The 20,138-nt window shown below is 41.8% G+C and overlaps 1 protein-coding gene across 11 annotated transcripts in view; it reads left to right on the top strand.

Annotated features, from left to right (window-relative positions):
- Nucleotides 1–20,138, top strand: part of scn1laa (sodium channel, voltage-gated, type I-like, alpha) — a 150,349-nt gene that overhangs the window by 28,686 nt on the left and 101,525 nt on the right. For 2 of the 11 annotated variants that reach the window (XM_059966437.1, XM_059966429.1), the window contains exons 9-13: nucleotides 188–394; nucleotides 2,972–3,259; nucleotides 8,603–8,950; nucleotides 13,868–14,000; nucleotides 18,227–18,465. In XM_059966437.1, the coding sequence (XP_059822420.1) occupies nucleotides 188–394; nucleotides 2,972–3,259; nucleotides 8,603–8,950; nucleotides 13,868–14,000; nucleotides 18,227–18,465 (1,215 nt within the window). Of the gene's footprint in view, nucleotides 1–187; nucleotides 400–2,929; nucleotides 3,260–4,298; nucleotides 4,303–5,084; nucleotides 5,100–8,585; nucleotides 8,984–13,867; nucleotides 14,001–18,226; nucleotides 18,466–20,138 lie in introns of all 11 variants that reach the window. The other 9 variants (XM_059966434.1, XM_059966427.1, XM_059966436.1 and 6 more) reach the window with 8 other exon arrangements.

The following is a 20,138-nucleotide window of genomic DNA, read 5'->3' as shown; positions in this document are numbered from 1 at the left end:
CCTTACAGACAGTGGCGGGAATTGAACCTGGGTTGTTGGCACTGTAAAGCTTTGTGTTAATGATTACGCTACTGTGCCACCACAAGTTTGAATTCTTACGAAGGAGTATGTTGTCTTTATGTAATCTCTGATCTCTGAGTAAAGACAATCTAAGAGTAATGGGGAGTTTAACACTTTGTTCTGTCAGACCCTGAGAGCTGCTGGAAAAACGTACATGATATTTTTTGTGCTGGTCATTTTCCTGGGATCTTTCTACTTGGTCAATTTGATTCTGGCTGTTGTTGCAATGGCCTATGATGAGCAAAACCAGGCCACCTTAGAGGAAGCAGTACAAAAAGAAGCAGAGTTTCAGCAAATGCTTGAGCAACTGAAAAGACACCAAGAAGAAGCTCAGGTAAGGTTTTCATCATGTCATTTCCTAGCACTTGTTGAAAAGGCCTTGTTGCACTTTAGTAATGATCAGTATAGTATTCTGTATTGGTCAATTTCCTGACTGTAAGCTTTTTGAAATTATTGTAGTATTATAGACCATAAGACATAGGAGCAGAATTAGGCCACTTGGCCCATTGAATGCTCCGCCATTTCATCATGGCTGAATTATTATCTCTCTCGACCCCATTCTCCTGCCTTCTCCCCATTACCCCTGAAGCTCTGACTAATCAAGAACCTCTTTGATATTATTGGCTTGCTTACCTCCATATTCTTTTCTTTCTGTATGGTTTATTTGGTTGCCTTCTGCTGGTTTTTAAATGCTTCCCAGTCCTCTAACTTCCCACTATTTTTTGCGATATTATATGCCCCCTCTTTCCCTTTTATACTGTCTTTGACTTCCCTTAGCAGCTACAATTGCTGCATCCTCCCTTTAGAATGCTGCTTCATCTTTGGGATGCATTTGTCCTGCAACTTTCAAATTGCCCCCAAAAACTCCAGCCATTGCTGCTCTGTTGTCATCCCTGCTAGTGACCCTTTCAATCAGCTTTGGCCAGCTCTTGTCTCATGCCTCTTTAATTCCCTTTAGTCCACTGCGATAATGATAAATCTGACTTAATCTTCTCCTTCCAAACTGCATAGTTAATTCTATCATATTATGATCACTGCCTCCCAATTCCGGTTCACCACAGAACACTCAATCCAGAATTACCTTCCCCCTAGCGGGCTCAACCACAAGCTGCAATAAAGAACAATTTTGTAAGCATTCTACAGCCTCCCTCCCTTGGGACCCAGCACTGACCTGATTTCAGAATCCACCTGCATATTGAAATTCCCCCATGATTATCGCAACATTGCTCTTTTTACATGCCTTTTCTATCTCCCATTGTAAGTTGTAGCACACGTCCTGGCTAATCTACAGAGGCCTGTTTATAACTCCCATCAGGGTCTTTATCCTTGAAATTTCTTAATTTCACTCACACAGGTTCTACACTTTCCAATCCTATGTCAACTCTTTCTATGAATTTGATTTCACTTTTTTACCAGCAGAGCCACTCCACCCCTCTGCCTACCTGCCTGTCCTTTCAATGCAATGTGTATCCTTGGACATTAAGCTCGTAACTATAATCTTTCATTCACAACTCAGCAATGCCCACAACATCATATCGGTCAATCTCCTACGGTCAATTCACCACCCTTTATGATTTTGACCCCAAGTTACACTTCATCTCATCTCACTGACTGAACTGTTGCCCTTTTTGCCTGTTCTTCCTCAGAGCTTAGTGACATAATGCATTGACTAGTATATAAACTACCCAGTCCTCAGCCCGATCATTCTAGTTCCTATTCCCTGACAACTCCATTTAAACCCTCCAACAGCAGCTCTAGCAAACCTGCCTGTAAGGTTGTTGGTCCCCTTCGGGTTCTGTGGTAGCTTATCCTTTTTGTACAGGTCATACCTTCCCCAGAAGAGATCCCAGTGATCTAGAAATCTGATACCCTTCCCCCTGCATCACTTCCTTAACCACTCATTCATCTATACTATTATCCTTTCCCTGCCTTAGCCAGCACGTCGTTCTAGGAATAATCCAGAGATTACTACGTTGGAGGTCCTGTTCTTCACTTTCTTTCTTAAATCCCTATACTGACTGCGTAGGACCTCCTTCCCCTTTCTACCCAGCCTCTGGCTGCTCAGCCTCCCTCCTAATCTTCTGCAGCTGCTCTGAGCATCCTGTACATGAGCACGTGGCTGCTGCTGCAGTTCCCCGATTGGTCACGACCCCCCTCCCTCAACGGTATTCATCTGTGCAGTAAATTAGATGCTGAAAACTTCACAGACACAACGTCCTCCTTCTGCGAGTTTTTCACTTTATATAAGTACATTTTTTCGATTTTATATAGTACTGTATTTGTCAATATGGAGCAACGAATATGGAGTTTAAATCTGGCAGGCTCAAAGAATATTGGGAGCGGTGAGGGTGGAGTGCCATGGGATGGGTGTGGGACAGGTGGCAGAGAAGGCATGTCAGGGTTGGTGGGAGGTGGCGTCGGTGCAGACACACCCACCCCTGAGACACCAGGCGAGGTCAATTGATACCAAACAATTGGTTTATTGATCTTTACAGAACGTCTCTCTGGAGGATCCAAACAATTGATTTATCGATCATTACAGAATATCTCCCGGGTGCTTCCAAACAATTGGTTTATTGATCTTTATAGAATGCCTCTCTGGTGCTTCCTGCTTCCTGTCCTCTCCCTTCCCCCTTTCACAAACATAATTTCCCACTCCCTGCCCCTTCTCTCTCTCAGTTCACAATAGGGTCCCATTTCAGAATCAGATTTATCATCATTGACAGATATCATGAAATTTGGGTTTTTTTGCTGCAGCAGTACAGTGCAAAACATAAAATGACCAGAGTACTGTGCAAAAGTCTGAGGCATCCTCGCTATGTGTTTAAGAGTTTTGCAGAGCGATATACCTCTTGTATGATTTGGTAAGGCGCTCACTAAAAGCAGTGGTGCTTTTTTCCCCGATGCACAGGCTGCTGCAGCACTAGCTGCCGAGGAGGAGGATGGAAGTGGAAGAGTTGGAATATGTGAAATGTCACAGAGTTCCTCAGAAGCATCAAAGCTTAGTTCAAAAAGTGCCAAGGAAAGACGAAACCGACGGAAAAAGCGGAAACAAACGGAACTGGGAACTGAGGATAAGGATGAGGAAAAGATGCACAAATCAGAATCAGAAGACAGTGGAAGAAAAGGGAATGGCTTTCGATTTTCCATTGATCGTAACTGCCTTTCTTATGAAAAAAAGAACTCCTCTCCACAGCAGGTATGGAAATAAATTAAAGTATTATGCCACTACATATATTTCAGTGATAATCCTACTATATTTCAAAAGAAAGACTATAATGCAGAGGTTCCCAAACCTTTTTATGTCATGGACCAATACCATTAATCAAGGGGTCCGTGGGAACCCCTGCTATAATGGAACAACTGATGGATTCACTGTAAGTGTTTCCAGTGACTCATTCTTAACAAGTAAAACAATTAAGATGAAAGTGGAAATGCTTCAATAGAGGGGATGTGGAGGGGGTGTTTCCTATGGTGTAGGGAGTTTAAGACTAGAGGACACAGCCTCAGAATAGAAGGATGCCCTTTTAGAACAAAGATGAAGAGGAATTTCTTTCACCAGAGAGCAGTGAGCCTGTGTATTTGATTGCCACATGCAGCTGTGGAGGCCAAGTCATTGAATACAGTGCCTATAAAAGGTATTCACACCCCTAGGAAGTTTTCATGTTTTATTGTTTTACAACATTGAATCACATTGGATTTAATTTGGCTTTTTTGATACTGATCAACAGAAAAGACTCTTTTATGTCAAAGTGAAAACAAATTTCTACAAATTGGTCTAAATTTATTACAATTATTAAACACAAAATAATTGATTGCATAGTTAATCACCCCCTTCAAGTCAGCATTTAGTAGATGCACCTTTGACAGCAATTACAGCCTTGAGTCTGTGTGGATAGGTCTCCATCAGCTTTGGACACCTGCACTCTGCAATTTTCTCCATTCTTCTTTACAAAACTGCTCAAACCCTGTCAAGTTGCATGGGAATCGTGAATGAACAGCCTTTTTCAAGTCCAGCCACAAATTCTCAGTTAAATTGAGGTATGGACTCTGACTTGGCCACTGCAGGGCATTAACTTTGTTGTTTTTAAGCCATTCCTGTGTAGCTTTGGCTTTATGGTTGGGGTCATTGTCTTGCTGGAAAATAAATCTTCCAGAGGTTTATAGATTCTTGATTGGTGAAGGGATATGGGGAGTGTTACGTATCCCGTAACTGGATCACTTACCAGCAAAGATAGAGAGGTCCGCTAAAGTCCGATGGTTCTATTTTTAACAGTCTTTATTTTATAAAGGGACACAAAAGTAAGGTTAATGCAAACATACAGATAATATACGTCGTCAATACTCAATCTAAAGCGCGGGTATAGTAATAATCATCAATAAGAAATAGTTCTATCGTTTGTCTAGGGGATAATACTGAGTCCGATGGAAATATAAAAGTCACTCAGAAGTCAGCAGGCTTTTTGCCTTTTGGGAACCGCTGGGTTTCACGTGTTGGAGAGAGAGAGAGAGAGATTTCTGGTGAGAAAAGAAACTTGCCAGTCTTTTTGGATGCAAACCATTGAATCGGGAACGTGGGTTCCCCGTTGTCAGTTCGAAGTCCTTTTCGGTGTTATCAGCCACTCGTTTCCTAGGCCAGGGGAAACGGACCACACGTGGCTTCTGAATAGCTTCCCGTTATCACGGGAGCGATGGGCGATGGTGTCTCCTTCTGTTGCGTCGCTGAGAGACTGTCCCCTGCAGCCTACCTTTTATCTGGACTTGCAGGGTTTTAGATGTCAATCGGGTGGGGTGATGCAATCCCCCAGCCCACATCGCCTGAGGGTGTGCACGTAGCCCAGCCCACGTTGACCTGAGAGCTGGCACGTAGTATAGGATCGTAATTCACCAAGGTGTCTCCAAGAAACAATGGCCAAATGCGTTGCTTTGTCCTGCTGAGGATTCTCTCACACTTCCTGGGCCCAAAACCCGAATTAATAGCGATCTGGCGATTCTCAAAAAGGAGGGGGCTGGGATCATAACAGGAGAAGGCAGGAGATTGGGGCTGAGAGGGAAAATGGATCAGTCATGATGAAATGGTGGAGCAGACTTGATGGGCAAAATGGCCTGATTCTATTCCTCCATCTTATGGTCTTATGGTCTAATTTGAGGAAGGATTGGGAAATGGTGATCTCAATGGTGGTAACAATATGTAGTAATGTGAAAAGAGCAGGGAAACTTAGATGAATAAGGTTATGAACTTTTTTTCCCATAACGTGCATGAACCACTAAGCTGCAAGGACTGGAATAGGTATTGCATGATCTGCCTTTCACTGTAATTACCATTGCGAATCCCATCTCACCAAGCTGTCTCTTGTATACTCAGATATGTCGGGCTTTCCTGGTATCCTACAGTAAGATACTGTCAAAAATGTATTATGATAAATTTCAACTTCATAACTCAGCAATGAATCCACAAAAAGTACCAGAAGATATTAGTCAAGCTAAATAAGAGGGGCAAATGGGAGAAAAGAACACAAAAGTAATTCATAAACATGGACATGTTAAAAGGATGGTCAAAGGAAAAGTTGTTAGGGGCAAAAAAATAATATTTTCTTGCTGCACAGCATTCGTCTTCAATAGAAGTGAGTATTGTGTAACCAGCTCACTAGAGAAGAGGCTGGTGCCAAAACCAAAATAAATGTAGAGGAGATAATAGTGGTATTAGATCAGATGAAAACTAAGAGGCAGTGATCACATAAGTGGCATCATTCAAAGTAATGCTACCATTATGTGAGTCTGATTGATGTAAAAGATTCATATCATTATGATCATGTACAACTTCAAAGCGACATAGCAGACAGCAGACATTAGCGTAGCAGTTCTCTACCACCATCCTGATTCTAGTCAGTTCCAATGCGATAAAATTTCAGAATCTACAACATTGTGTCTTGTGTTAGTAACACATTGTGTCCCATTGTGTACATAAATTGATTTCATAATCGGTTTGGCATGGTAGTGTAATGGTTAGCTCCACTAGCCACAAGTTCAATTCCCGCTGCTGCCTATAGAGAGTTCGTATGTTTTCCCTGTGACCGCGTGGGTTTCCTCCCACAGTCCAAAGATGTACTTGTTATGTCAATTGGCCATTGTAAATTGTCTCATGATTAGGCTAAGATTAAAGCGAGGTATTGTGGGGTGGTGGGCTGGAAGAGCCACTATCTCTCAATAAATAACTAAGTAAATGAATAATAAAATGTGGCATCGGCTACAGATAATGGATATACATACTTCCTTGTACATTTTGTCATACTGTTGCCTTTGCTTTTCGAAGCATGCCCAATTTCTGTGTCACAGTTTGCACATATGCAAGTAAATGTGATTATGCTATTGGGAAAGTTCAGTTACATGAGAAAGAACTTACAATCAGTCTCCTGCCACCATAATGTCCACTACCAGTCACACTGCACAATTGGCAATATTTCTGTGATGACAGTGTGATTTCTCATTGTACAAAAGTGACGTAAAACCCTCATTCTGACATACTGTATGATATATCAGAGCCTTGCTTCTGCAGTTTCACATTTGGCACTTTGGCCACTGTCATACTATTTAAATTCGTAGAAAAGAAACAAACAGAATAGTGTGCCTTTTGAAGTATCAATTTAGAATGAAAATTTCTATCAACTGCAGTGACTAATGCCTCTTTCTTTACAACATTCGGTAACCAGAATGTATTTTCTTAAATAAATCAGATGGTGGCAGAAATCTTCAAGCCTTAGGTATTTTAAGCTGAATAAAGAACTGTGTTATGAGCCATATCCAACTATTTAAAATGCATATGCTTTTCAAATGTATAGACAGTTTGAAAATGTGTGTATGTTAATATCAAGATGACTGTAATTTTTGCTGTTGTCAGCACTATAGCTATTCACATTGAATTGAACTTACGATCAAGGAGTTGAATGTGAAATCGTGCCAAACAACTACTGAAGTGGTGCTGGATTGTTACGAAAGTCCATTGGTTAATTAATTTCCCATAGTTTCTAAGGAAAAGTTATAATCTCCGCCCTTATCACCTAATCTGCAGAGATAGGTGCAGGTAGTGTTGAGGATCAGGGAGTTTACAGAAGGAGATGAACAGTTTAGGAGAATTGCCCAGCCTAACAGTCTATGATTCACCAAATTGCCATCAGGGAGATGCTACAAGACCATCACCAACAGGACTACATGTCATCTTTCCTATAGCTATCCAGTTTCACAACAAAATTCACTCACGTGTAATACCCTAACTAACCCTGCACAACATCCACTAAGTGGTCTTGCCTGCTCTCCTTGTTCTGTTGATAATTATTGAGTCTGTTCATATCTTCACATTTATTTAAGTTTCATTATGGACATTTACACATGAACATTCTGTTAATTGTTGATTGCTCATGGCCGTTTGCACTATTGTCTTGTAGATTATTGGTTGCTGTTGTGTTATTCATTGCTGTACTGTACTGTGTTTTGTGGTTGGCACTGAACCACAAGCATTTCAGAGCAACACATACAAAATGCTGGAGGAACTCAGCAGGTCAGGCAGCATCTATGGAAAAGAGTAAATAGTCGATATTTTGGGGCAAGACCTTCTTCAGGACTGAGTGGGAAGGGGAGATGCCTGAATTAGAAGGTGGGTGGAGAGGGAAAAAGGCTAGCTGGAAGGAGATAGGTGAAGCCAGGTGGTTGAGAAAGGTCAAGGGCTGAAGGAGAAAGAAACTGATAGGAGGGAAGAGTTGATCATAGGAGAAAGGGAAGGGAAAAGGAGGAATTAAAAGGCAGGTGAGGAGAAATCGAAGACAAGCTCCTGGAAGGATACGTGGCTGTGTTCTGGGTGGGCACATGGTCGAGCACATCTTTCCTCTCAACCATCTTCCAATTCAGGCATCTTGCCCTTCCCTCTCAGTTGTGAAGAAAGGGCCTTGGCCGGAAACGTTGACTGTTTACTCTTTCCCATTTGTCAATAGAGTGAGTTTGATTCTGAAAAGGCAAAGAAGATGGAATACAATATATGGATGTGTATGTATTTCTGACAGGGCAGACGTAAAGTTTTGAATACCTTTTAATTTTGCCATTTGTGCTTAACATCATGATTATTCATGAGTTTTCTATTTATTTTGAAAACAATTCTGCTGGACATACAAAGGCAAGATATTACCTTTTGATTAGAAGGTTTATTCAGGTTAAAACAGTGCTAGCCTTCTTGCCAAGTCCCAGAGTTACAAGAAATTTCTAGTTTAAGTAACTAAATACTGAATAAAAAGGTGCTGTGGTGAACTACATATATCTGTCTGGATACGCCCCTCTGCTGACTGCTCCTGTGGCTCCTCCCACAGACCCCTGGATAAAGGTGATTGGAGGCACTGCTCCCCCCTCAGTCTCCAGGATGTTGTGTGGTGGTTTCTTGCAGCTAATAAAAGCCTATCGTTTGCCTCCCGTCTCCCAGAGTTATTGATGGTGCATCGGGTGCTGATAATGTTCAAGAGTTTAAAGTTGACTGAAATATATTCTTGTTCTTTTTCAGTCTCTACTAAGTATTCGTGGATCTATCTTTTCGCCCAGGCGTAATAGCAGAAGCAGCATCTTCAGTTTCAAAGCTCGGACTAAAGATATTGGGTCAGAGAATGACTTTGCTGATGATGAGCACAGCACTTTCGAAGACAACGAAAGCAGAAGGGGCTCACTCTTTATCCCACGCAGGCAGGGTGAGAGACGCAGCAGTAACGTTAGTCAGTGCAGTAAGTCCTCCAGGATGCTGCCAGTGCTTTCAGTGAATGGGAAGAGGCACAGCACAGTGGATTGCAATGGAGTGGTTTCACTTGCCGGTGGACTTTCAACTCCAACGTCACCTGTTGGACGCCTTCTGCCAGAGGTGATAATAGATAAGCCAACTACTGATGACAATGTAAGAAAGTTTTATATAGTTAGGTATGATGGCAAACATGCAGTGAGTACAATATATGATGAGTACATACAATGAATACGATGTACTTACACAGTGCGATGACAGTGAGGATGCAGAGGAGAAACACAACGCTTATCTTGCACCTGGTATATAGTTTTTAAAAAAAAAAATCAGAAAATTATATATGAAGGGGTTTTGCAACTTCAGCAATGTACGTTACATTTGCAGGTCGATGGGAGTTTGCAGTTTAAATGGTTTGGCACGGACAAGATAGGTCGAATCACCTGTTTCTGTGCTGTACTTTTCTGACTCCGTTTCTTAGCTATAGCATTTCAGTTTTGTTTCACAATGTACCTTTCATGATCATCTTATCCCAATACATTAAAAGTTAGCACTTGTCACTCTATCTCTCATAACATACATCAAATTCAGTAACTCATTATGAGCAGTGCCGAGGACAAATGCATCAGTTATGTGCAAAAGCATTGAATAATTTATTTAAGTGTTAAGTGTCTTCTACAAGGTACATTTATTATCAAAGTATGTATGCAAGTGTACAACTCTGGCATTTGTCTTCTCCAGACTGCCACAAAACAAAGAAAACCATGAAAGCCATTCAAAGCAAAACATCAACCTCCCGCCCAGCACTAAAAAGATTGCACAAACAGAAACAAGAACTCAAACCCCTCCCACACCAATCAATCAATGAGGCGTGGACAATTAGGTGGTACAATGCTTTACAGTACATGCAGCTTGGGTTCAATTCCCACTGTTGCCTTTAAGGGGTTTGTATATTGTCTCCGTGACGTACAAACATGGGTTTTCTCCAGGTGCTCCAGTTTCCACCCACAATCCAAAGGCATACCAATTATTAGGCTAATTGATTATTATAAATTAACCCGAGATTAGGCTAGAATTAAATCAGGGGATTGCTGGGTGGCACGGCTCAAAGGGCTGGAAGGGCCTGGTCTGTGCTATATCTCAATAAATAAATATAAGTAGCAGCTTTAAAAAGTTCAAAACGGGGAGAAACTAAATGAACCCTCCTTGTCATATTGTGGTTCATCTTTGTCCTCTTATTATCCGCATCTAAGAAGGAATAATGAAGATAGCAAGGAATAATAAGAATAATCTTACTCACTATCGCTATCAGCCCTAAGTATCTTTATTGATAAGCAATAAAAATCTCCCGAGGAAGAGATGTTCTGTAACCATATGAATAAAGCATTTTTTTCTCATCTCGTGACTTTGTCCATGTCTTTGTCCAAGCCTGTGAGGTCCAGACAGACAAAGGAAATGTCCATGAACCATTTATCCTGCCAAATCTAAGGAGAATCTTCCTGCTTCACTGAGATAGCTCTCCTTCCAAACTCAGCGAGTGTGGGCCCATTGTACTTAAATGTCTCATGGGATATCTCTCCTTTTCCAGCTTCAATCTGGCGCTCAAGAATCCACTTAGTGTATAAAAGTGAATGATGTGCTGTGACAGATTTGGATAAATGTTAATAATAGATATAGAAGAAAGATCAAAATAACGTGGATTATCACACTGTTCAGTGGCCTTCCACTGCTCCATATCAAATGCTTTCTGGGTAATTCACCAAAAGAATGCAAATTAGGACTGGGAATTTGCTGCTTCTAGCGATTACCCATCTAGTGATTGGTTTGTGGGCATCCTACAATGGAGGTCACATACATCTATCTATCTATCTATCTATCTATTTATTTATAATTATTGAGACACAGTGCAGAACAGGCTCTTCTGTGTTGCAAACTCCAGCTTTAAAAGGCAACCCCAGATTTAACCCCAGCCTAATCACGGGACAACTTATAATGACCAATCAACCCACCAATCGGTAGGTCTTTGGGCTGTGGGAGGAAACTGGAACACCCAGAGGAAATTCATGCGGTCATGGTGAGAACATGCAAATTCCTGACAGACAGCAGGGAGAATTGAATCCTGGTTGCTGGTACTGTAGAGCATTGCACTAACCATTACGCTACTGAGCTGCCCCAGTTCTTAAGCTATTCTGAGATCTGCTGTCTGTCCAGTGGAGGGTGGTAAATCCAGCAGTTCATGAAAATGTTGAGATATGTAAATATTTTTGACCTTTAGGAAATGACTTTTTAACTGATGCTGAAACTTCCCATAGATCAATTGTTTATAGCCGATGTGATAATGACAGCAATGGTTCTTCTTGGGGAAAAGTTATGATGAATTATAGTCTAGTCTTACATAAAACCAATGCAAACAGTATAACTGTAATTCATTTTGGTTAATGTTATAAGCTTAGTGTATTTTAATACTATACTTTGTGCTTTATTTTTAAGCTATCCTACTTAGACATGTAATTCTCTGTAACAAGGCACACGATTCTTTTTACTTGTGAGACAGTGGTAGCCTGAACTCTGATAAAGTCGCTCATCATTGGTAATGTAGCAGTTAGCACAACACTTTACAGTACAGACAACCCGAGTTCAATTCCTGCCACTGAGTGTAAGGAGTTTGTATGTTCTCCCTGTGATCATGTGGGTTTCCTCTAGGTGTTCTGGTTTCCTCCCACAGTCCAAAGACGTACCAGTTGGTAGGTTAATTGGCCATTGTGAATTGGCCCTGTGGTTGGGCTAGGATTAAGTCGGGTGTTACTGGGCAGCGTGGCTCAAAGGGCCAGGAGGGCCTATTCCAGGCTGAATTTTAATTAAAAAACCATCGAAATGGTAGTGCATGGCAATTATCAAAAATGAACCCAGCAACAACTTGTATCTTCCCCACAATGCTTTTACGAAGATTATTGATTTATAATGTAGTTGCAGACTCAAATCCATACTCTGACACTGCTTGAACAGTATTTCGAACTCCAAATGTTTTGGAAAAGGCGTTATAGATTCTGTTCATTGAAATAGCCAGCTGTGTCGTATGGTGACAAGCATGTACTTTGAGAATCAATTTACTTTTAATAAAGCAACAATGACATAACAGACACATTGGAGTAGTGGACGAAGTTCAAAGTACATAAATGTCATCGTATACAACCCTGCGACTCATTTTCTTGTGGGCATACACAGTAAATGCAAGAAACACAATAGAATTGATGAAAGACCACACCCAACAGGGTGGACAAAGAACCAATGTGCAGAAGACAACAAAGTGTGCAATGCAAATGAAAACATACATAAATAAACAACAGATATCAAGAACATGAGATGACGAGTCCTTGAAAGTGAGTCCATGGGTTGAGGGAATATTCAGTGATGGGGCAAGTGAAGTTCAGAGAAGTTATCCTCACTGGTTCAAGAGCATGATATTGAGGGGTAATAACTCTTATAAAATAGCATAAGAAAATGTTTTCTTTAAGTCATCTTATTAATGATGCCGTCAGGATAAAATATTCTATACATTAAGACATATTAAATATCATACTATAAAAGCAGTCTCCAAATTAATGAAATGGTTTCATATGTTACAGTCTGGCAGATTTGGATGTTTCCAGGTGCTGACTGACGCTCAGAATTGTGGTCCTGTATGATATCTGAATATTACTTTCTTGACATGTAATATGATATGTAAATAAAATCAGAAATACTGAAAACACTCATCATGTCAGCATTGTCTGTGAAGAAATAAACAAGTTCAGCATTTAAAAGGCAACACGAGTGAATCTGGAGATGCTGGAAATAAATACAAACATTTCATACAAAACATAAATAAATACAGCATTTCAAACCAGTTTTTTTTTCTGAACAGAACTACCTGGTTCTGAGAACTCATCAAAGTGAACCATTAACTGACCTGATGAGTGTTTCTAGCATTTCATGTTTTCATTTCAGATTTTGAGCATCCAAAACATTTTGGTTTTAAGTGTTTAATTTAAGCATGCTTGTTACTGTTGCTGTCAGATTTGTAAGAGGATTGTTTCAATCAAATAGTTAGTGGGTCATATGTTATCTTGCTAAACATGTACGTCAGCAAGGCTCATCAGTTGCTATTGAACTGCCGTCTCTTCCTTGCTCCATGCAGCATGTAATTTGAGTTGTCTGTTGGGGAAGAAAACACATTCGTAGAAGAGAACAGTCTGCAAACTAGTTAACTGCAGGTATCAGAGGTACAAGCCGTGAAACCAGCTGACCTTCATCAGATCCATCAACAAACCTTGTCTTCTTCCTGGGTTTCTGCCATTGTCATGGAAATTTAAAAACTCAATCACATGTGGTGGTATAACACATGTAACTTACTTACTTACAGCCCGTCGCCCCTATAGAGACAGTATACACATAATGCTGGAGGAACTCAGCAGGCCAGGCAACATCTATGGAAAAGAGTAAACAGTCGACATTTTGGGCTGAAACCTTCATCAGTCCTGGAGAAGGGCCCTGGCCTGTTCACTCATTTCCATAGATGCTGCCTGAGCTGCTGAGTCCAGCATTTTGTGTGTGTTGCTCTGGATTTGGAGATTTTCTCATGTTTGTGAAACCCCTATATATGTCCCTTGTCTCCCAAGGATGAGATCTTCGGAGCTTCTGTTGACATTTCTGTAGCTCTGGGTTTTTGTGGGGTGTAGTTGCTAGCCCCATGCCCAACCCTTCTCCTTTTGCAGCCGGGCTTGGGACCATTCTTGGTAGAGTTAACATGTGTAACTACTGAGAAGTTAATTCCAAGATTAACTCTGCCATGTCAGCATCAGATTTCAATCCTGTGTGTTTGTTTCTTTTTTATTAAAAACTTCTCCAGAACAAATGTAAATGTAGAACAAGAGAAGTATGGGCCAAGTCTGTTAGCTACTGCCTGAATTCTTATTTCACTGTTGATGCTGTTTTTCAGAAATGTATTTGAAAGCAAAAATACATTGAATAAATCAGAGTAATTGAGGTATTTGTAATTTGCAGAGCACCAATACAGAAGCCATCTTCAAGAAGAGGAGGTCAGGATCTAACCAAGTTTCAATGGATTTTCTGGATGATGCTATACAAAGGCAGAGAGCTTTAAGCGTGGCCAGTATTCTCACAAATACTATGGAAGGTTTGTCAGGAATTTTTATTCCACTTTAGCATCTCCTAACAGCTGTATTGGAAAACTGCAAACTCATTAGTCAAAAACAAATGAGGCAGAGTTTCCTAAGAGTATGTTTGACGTACCGGATCACTTCAGTGCATTTCATGAGGAAAACCTGTCGGCTGGGGAGGAACACGCGTTGCTGTAGAAGCCCTGTTGGTTTGCTTTCCATTAATTAAAATGATTTGTGAAATCAGGTGAGCACCTTTATTGTTCTGATTTCCCTCTAGGCACAAGTATCAGAGAAGATCCAGAATGCCGAGGCACTGCAATAACAGTTCATGAAAGAACTACCAATTTAATTCTCAGAACATCCAGGTTTTGTATTGGTCACTGTGCTGCTGTGTTTGTGATTGAAGAGGGTAGTGGCAGAATGTAAGAGTATACTGGATTTGGCCTGTTAACTTGGTGCTGGTTCCTGATCTCCCAGGAGGGCAAGGTCAATTTCCTGATGCTATGTGCTGTGCCTCCCTTGGTGAACAGATGAGACCGCCTCGGGGAGAAAGACAAATTGGTGCACATCATGTTCCCGCAGTATCAGTGCAATTTTCTGACTGACCCATCTATTAATTCTGTCCGTAAGTTATCAGCAATAGAAAATGTTAGGTGGTCATTTCAAAAGTAATTTAAAGAGTTCTTCACTGTTAAATTTCAGAGAGCTAAGCAGTAAATCTCCTCCTTGTAATTAATGCAGCTCCCAGCACAGACTTAATGATGATTCCTGCAATGTCTTAGAATGTAGTTTTTAGCAGCTCTTTAGTCGCCATCATCATTATGTGCCATATCATATGGCATGGGCAAACATGGTCCCATGACCATGATTGTTCTTGGCAAATTTTTCTACAGAGTGATTTGCCATTGCCTTCTTCTGGGCAGTGTCTTTACAAGATGGGTGAGCCCAGTCATCATCAATACTCTTCAGAAATTGTCTGCCTGGTCATAAAACCAGGATTTGTGATATCCACCAGCTGCTCCTATGACCATCCACCACCTGCTCCCATGGCTTCACGTGACCGTGATCAAGGGGCTAAGCAGACGCCACACTTTGCTGAAGGATGACCTGCAGGCTGGTGGAGGGAAGGAGTGTCTTACACCTCCCCTTTGATAGAGACATATCTCCACCCTGGCACCCAGCTCTTTCATAAAGTCTGGGAAACAGCTTAGCTTGAATCGTAATTCAGTTATTTAAATAGTGGGAATATTTGCTCCATTGCGAAGATTCGTAATTCCCCTATGTAGACCAGAGATAGGCATTTGTTATACCCAAGATTAAACTTACTGTAAAAATATCATAGCATCTGAGGATTCTACCACATGCTGAATTTTTCAGTTATTAATTCTTCTGTGCAAATCAGTAAGCTTACTATGACAATAATTGAGGGCAGGCAGACCTTAAATTTGTTTTAACTGCCAATTGATTTCTGGGACTAATCCAATAATTTTGCTGGAAGTGAACCAGTTAATTCTGACTGTGCCTGTGATATATAATCAGTGAGGGAGCTGATGGAAGTGTAAATGTTTAAGAATCCAATGTAGAGAGAAAAGCCCTAATCAGGCTAACTTGTAGGCAAGGACTAAAGTTTCAAGATTCGAGGTACCTTTTTGTTAAAGAATGTGTGCAGAATACAACCCTGAGATTCATCTTCCCTCAGACAGCCACGAAAGGAGGAAAAACATCAAATGCCCAATACACAAAAAAAGATCAGGTTGAGCAACCAGCAAAAGAGAGAAAAACACGGAAATATAAAATATCAAACTACTGAATCACTGAACAGAACAGGAAAGCTGAGCTTCAGCTCAGTTCAGTTCAATTCAATGATGTGTTGTTTGTTGACTGCAGGCCACAGTGCCAGGCCACCCTGATCAAAAGCACTCAAGATAGCAACAAAAAAAAAGGAACAACCAGAAATCAGAGTTGCAGAGGGAATTGAACAAGGACTGCTAGAGGAAGTCAGTGTGTGTTGGGAGGGGCTGGGGGTGGAGTGCTGGTGAAATAGGTTGAAATGGAAAAGGAAAGGGCAATTGAGCTGACCCAGTCAGACTAGGGAAGGAACATGCAGGTTGCAGAAGGTGAGATTGAATTTTCCAATGTTCATACCAAGTAGGCTGGAGGCCACCTAAGTGGAGTAAGAAGTGTTGTTCTTTTATTCTGTGTCTGACCTCACCATGGCAGTGGAGAAGGCCAAAGACAGACAAGTTGATGTGGGAATGGAGAGTTGAAATGAAACCAGAAGCAAGCTCAAGTCGAGTTCCTTTCCCATCCCTACCTCCATTTTCTCTCCCTTAGTTCGCTTTTTCCATTCCTTCTCCAACCCTTCTGGCACTGTAGCATTGTGGTTAGCACTTTACATTACTGGTGACACAGGTTCAATTCCCGCCACTATCTGTAAGGAGTTTGTGCGTTCTCCCTGTGATCACGTGGATGTCCTCCGGGTGCTCCGGCTTTCTCCCGCAGTCCAAAGGCCTACTGGTTGGTAGATTGGTTGGTTTATTGTAAGTTGTCCCGAGCCTACTTTTCGTCCATCCTCCCTTGCCTGGTTCCATCTGCCCAATTTTCTCTGTCTCTTTCCACCTTCCATTGACTTCTGTCTCAAAACTCCCCTCTTACCCCACAAACCCCACCCCCTCCATCCCTAGTTCACCTGATTCCACCTACCAGCCCTATCTTATCCCTCCCTCTTACCTCTTTATACGGACTCTCTTCCCCGTGCACCTCAATCTAGACATGGGGTCTTGACCAGAAACGTCGACAACCCCTTTGCATCTGCAGGTGCTGCTCGACCCGCCGAGTTCCTCCGGCTCTTTGTTCAACATCTGCATTCCTCGTGGTTCCCACAGGGAATTGTTTGCTATCTGTATGTGCTAGTGCAGGTTGCTGGACTGAGGGTAGGTGTTTCCATTTGTGCCTCTCCCTGAGACAGCGATGTGTGATTCTTGTTGTCTTATCATGGATCTGCATCTACAGTACTGTGTAAATGTCTTCAGCACACCTATATATAGCTAGTTTGTCAACGTGGAACGGAGAGCAAGTTCATAAATCTGGCGGGATCAAAAGCTTTCAGGAATAGCCAGGGTGGGGTGCCATTGGAGGGGTGTGGGACAGGTGGCAGAGAAGGAGTGCCAGGGGCAGGATAGGGTGCCCTTGAACTAAGGACTACATGGATCTGTGACAGAAGAGGAGTTCAGGTTTGGGGAGGGTGGATCAGCTATGATCACTTTGAATGGCACAGCAAGCTGGGAGAGGTGGTGGTGGGGAGGGCAGGTAGCCTATTCCTGCTCCTTCCTGCCACTAGACTGCTGATCACCTTTAGGCAAGGTGTAGCACCGGCTTAGCACCTTCCCCATCTGATCAGGATCACGTGAAGCCACGGGAGCAGGTGGTGGATGGTCGTATGAGCAGCTGGTGTACATCACAAGTCCTGGTTACGCGACTACTGAGGCCAACCAGACAATCTCTGAAGAGTATCGTTAATGGCTGGGGTCACCCGTCAGAAGAAAGCAATGGCAAACCACTTCTGTAGAAAAATATGCCAAATGCAGTCATGGCTCTTCTAATGGTGGTCTTGCTTGAATCAGTGCATTGGAAGGTACTGCATGGACCAGGGCTTTACTTCTCTTGGGGTGAGTATGGTAACTCCCCCGGCACGCACACAGAACGGTGGAAGAACTCAGCAGGTCAGGCAGAGTCTGTGGAAATCAATAAACAGTCAATGTTTCAGGCCAAGAACCTTCTTCAGAATTGAGAATGGGCGGGGGAGATGCCAGAATAAATTGTGGGAAAGAAAATCAATATTCATGCCATCTCTCTTTCCTGCAACCTTTCTTCCATGGCACCTCCTGTGTGTACAGCTGCTATCCGGCTACTATGGGGAGTGTTCTGATAACCTTTAGTCGTTGGTGTGCAGCAGAGTATACACAATATTGAGTATCATGATTTTAGGAAATGCATGTTCCTTTTAATGCATGTTTTTGGAGTAAACGATGCAAACAACTTTTGTCCAGTTTTATAATTTTTGAGGAGCCCCATGAAGACACTAATGTGAAATACAATTGAGGTTTTGAACACCACAAAAAAGAGTGAAATCCAATGCTCTGGCCAGTGCATAAAATTCTAGGCTGCTCTTGGCACTTTCTAAGCTACCTCTTTGCTTGAATGGCATTTTTATAACCATACTCTTGTCTGCATTTTGTAGAATTGGAAGAATCTCGACAGAAATGTCCGCCCTGCTGGAACAAATTTGCAAATTCGTTCTTGGTCTGGGACTGCCATCCACATTGGCTAAAAGTGAAGAAAGTTGTCCATTTAATTGTGATGGACCCCTTTGTGGATCTCGCCATCACGATTTGCATTGTGCTGAACACTCTTTTTATGGCTATGGAGCATTACCCCATGACAAAAAACTTTGAAAATGTACTCTCATATGGGAACTTGGTATGTATTCACCTGACCTAGCTGCCTTACAAGGTCAGATTTTTAAAAAAAAATTTTGTTGGCTTTATTTGGTAGAAAGATAATAAGTTCTTTATTGTTGAATAATCCATTAGTGTAACAGCATAATATTCTAAAAGTGTGGTCAATCTATATTGAAACATACAAAAAATACAGAACTGCTGTATATCATCATGATTTAATACTAAGAAGCTCTCAAGCCTTCTGAATTTGTCCTATTTTAGTATCAAATACATTAAGGCAATGGGATTGATAGCCTATCATCAGAGCTTCTCCACAGATGCTCAGTATTTTCCCCTATATTTCTGCTTTTGTTTCAGATGTCCTGCATCTGCAGAATTTTAGTTGTGCATTAATATAATTCAGCTCATTCCAAATATAATCAGTATGTTACTGTATGTGACATTGGGCCATGTTGCATGCTATAGTGTAGACTTTTGTTCCATGCTTAATTATGTTCTTGAGTCAGAATCAGAATTAGGTTTATTATTACCGGCATGTGGCGTGAAATTTGTTAACTTAGCAGCAGCAGTGCAATGCAATACATGATAATATAGAATGATAAAAAGTAAATCAATTACAGTAAGTATATATGTGTATACTAAATAGATTAAAATAGTGGAAAACAGTAATAATATGTATATATTTTTTTAAAGTGAGGTAGTATTCATGGGTTCAATGTCCATTTAGGAATCGTGTGGCATAGGGGAAGAATCTGGTCCTGAATTGCTGAGTGTGTGCCTTCAGGCTTCTGTACCTCCTTCCTGATGGTAATAATGAGAAGAGGGCATGCCTGGGTGATGGGGGTTCCTTAGAAATGGATGTCGACTTTCTGAGGCACCACTCCTTGAAGATGCCAACAAGAGAAAATCTGCAGATGCTGGAAATCTGAGCAACACACATACAAAATGCTGGAGGAGCTCAGCACGCCAAGCATCATCAATGAAAAAAGTACTCTCAACGTTTAGGGCCGAAATCCTTTGGCAGGACTGGAGAAAAAAAAGCTGAGGAGTAATTTAGAAGATGGGGGGGGGGGGGGTGGGGGGAGAGAAACACCAGGTGATGGGTGAAACCTGGAGGGGAAAGGATGAAGTAAAGAGCTTGGAAGTTGATTGGTGAGATGAAGTGAGGGAGGGAAAAGGGGATGGGAAATGGAGAAGGAGGGGGAGGGATTGGGAGGGCATTACCAGAAGCTTGACTGAGCGGAACAAGTGCTACACCTGCCCCTACACCTCCTCCCTCACTACCATCCAGGGCCCTAAACAGTCCTTCCAGGTGAGGCAACACTTCACCTGTGAGCCTGTTGGGGTCGTTTACTGAGTTTGGTGCTCCCAGTGAGGCCCCTTGTATATTAGTAAGACCCTATGTAGATTGGGAGACTGCTTCACCAAGCATCTATGCTCTGTCCACCAAAACAAATGGGATCTCCCAGTGGCTAACTATTTTAATTCCACTTCTCATTCCCATTCCAATATGTCCATCCATGGCCTCCTCCACTATTGTGATGAGGCCACACTCAGGTTGGAGGAACAACACCTTATATTCTGTGTGGGAAACCTCCAACCTGGTGGCATGAACTTCAGTTTCTCAAACTTCTGGTAATGTCCCCAAATTCTTCTCCCTTCTCCATTTCCCATCCCCCTTTCCCTCTCTCA

This window comes from Hypanus sabinus, chromosome 4, assembly GCF_030144855.1.
Source record: "Hypanus sabinus isolate sHypSab1 chromosome 4, sHypSab1.hap1, whole genome shotgun sequence".
In the NCBI taxonomy this organism is placed as follows: domain Eukaryota; kingdom Metazoa; phylum Chordata; class Chondrichthyes; order Myliobatiformes; family Dasyatidae; genus Hypanus; species Hypanus sabinus.
Note: the sequence above shows the minus strand (reverse complement) of the source record. Positions and strands in the feature narration are given on the sequence as shown.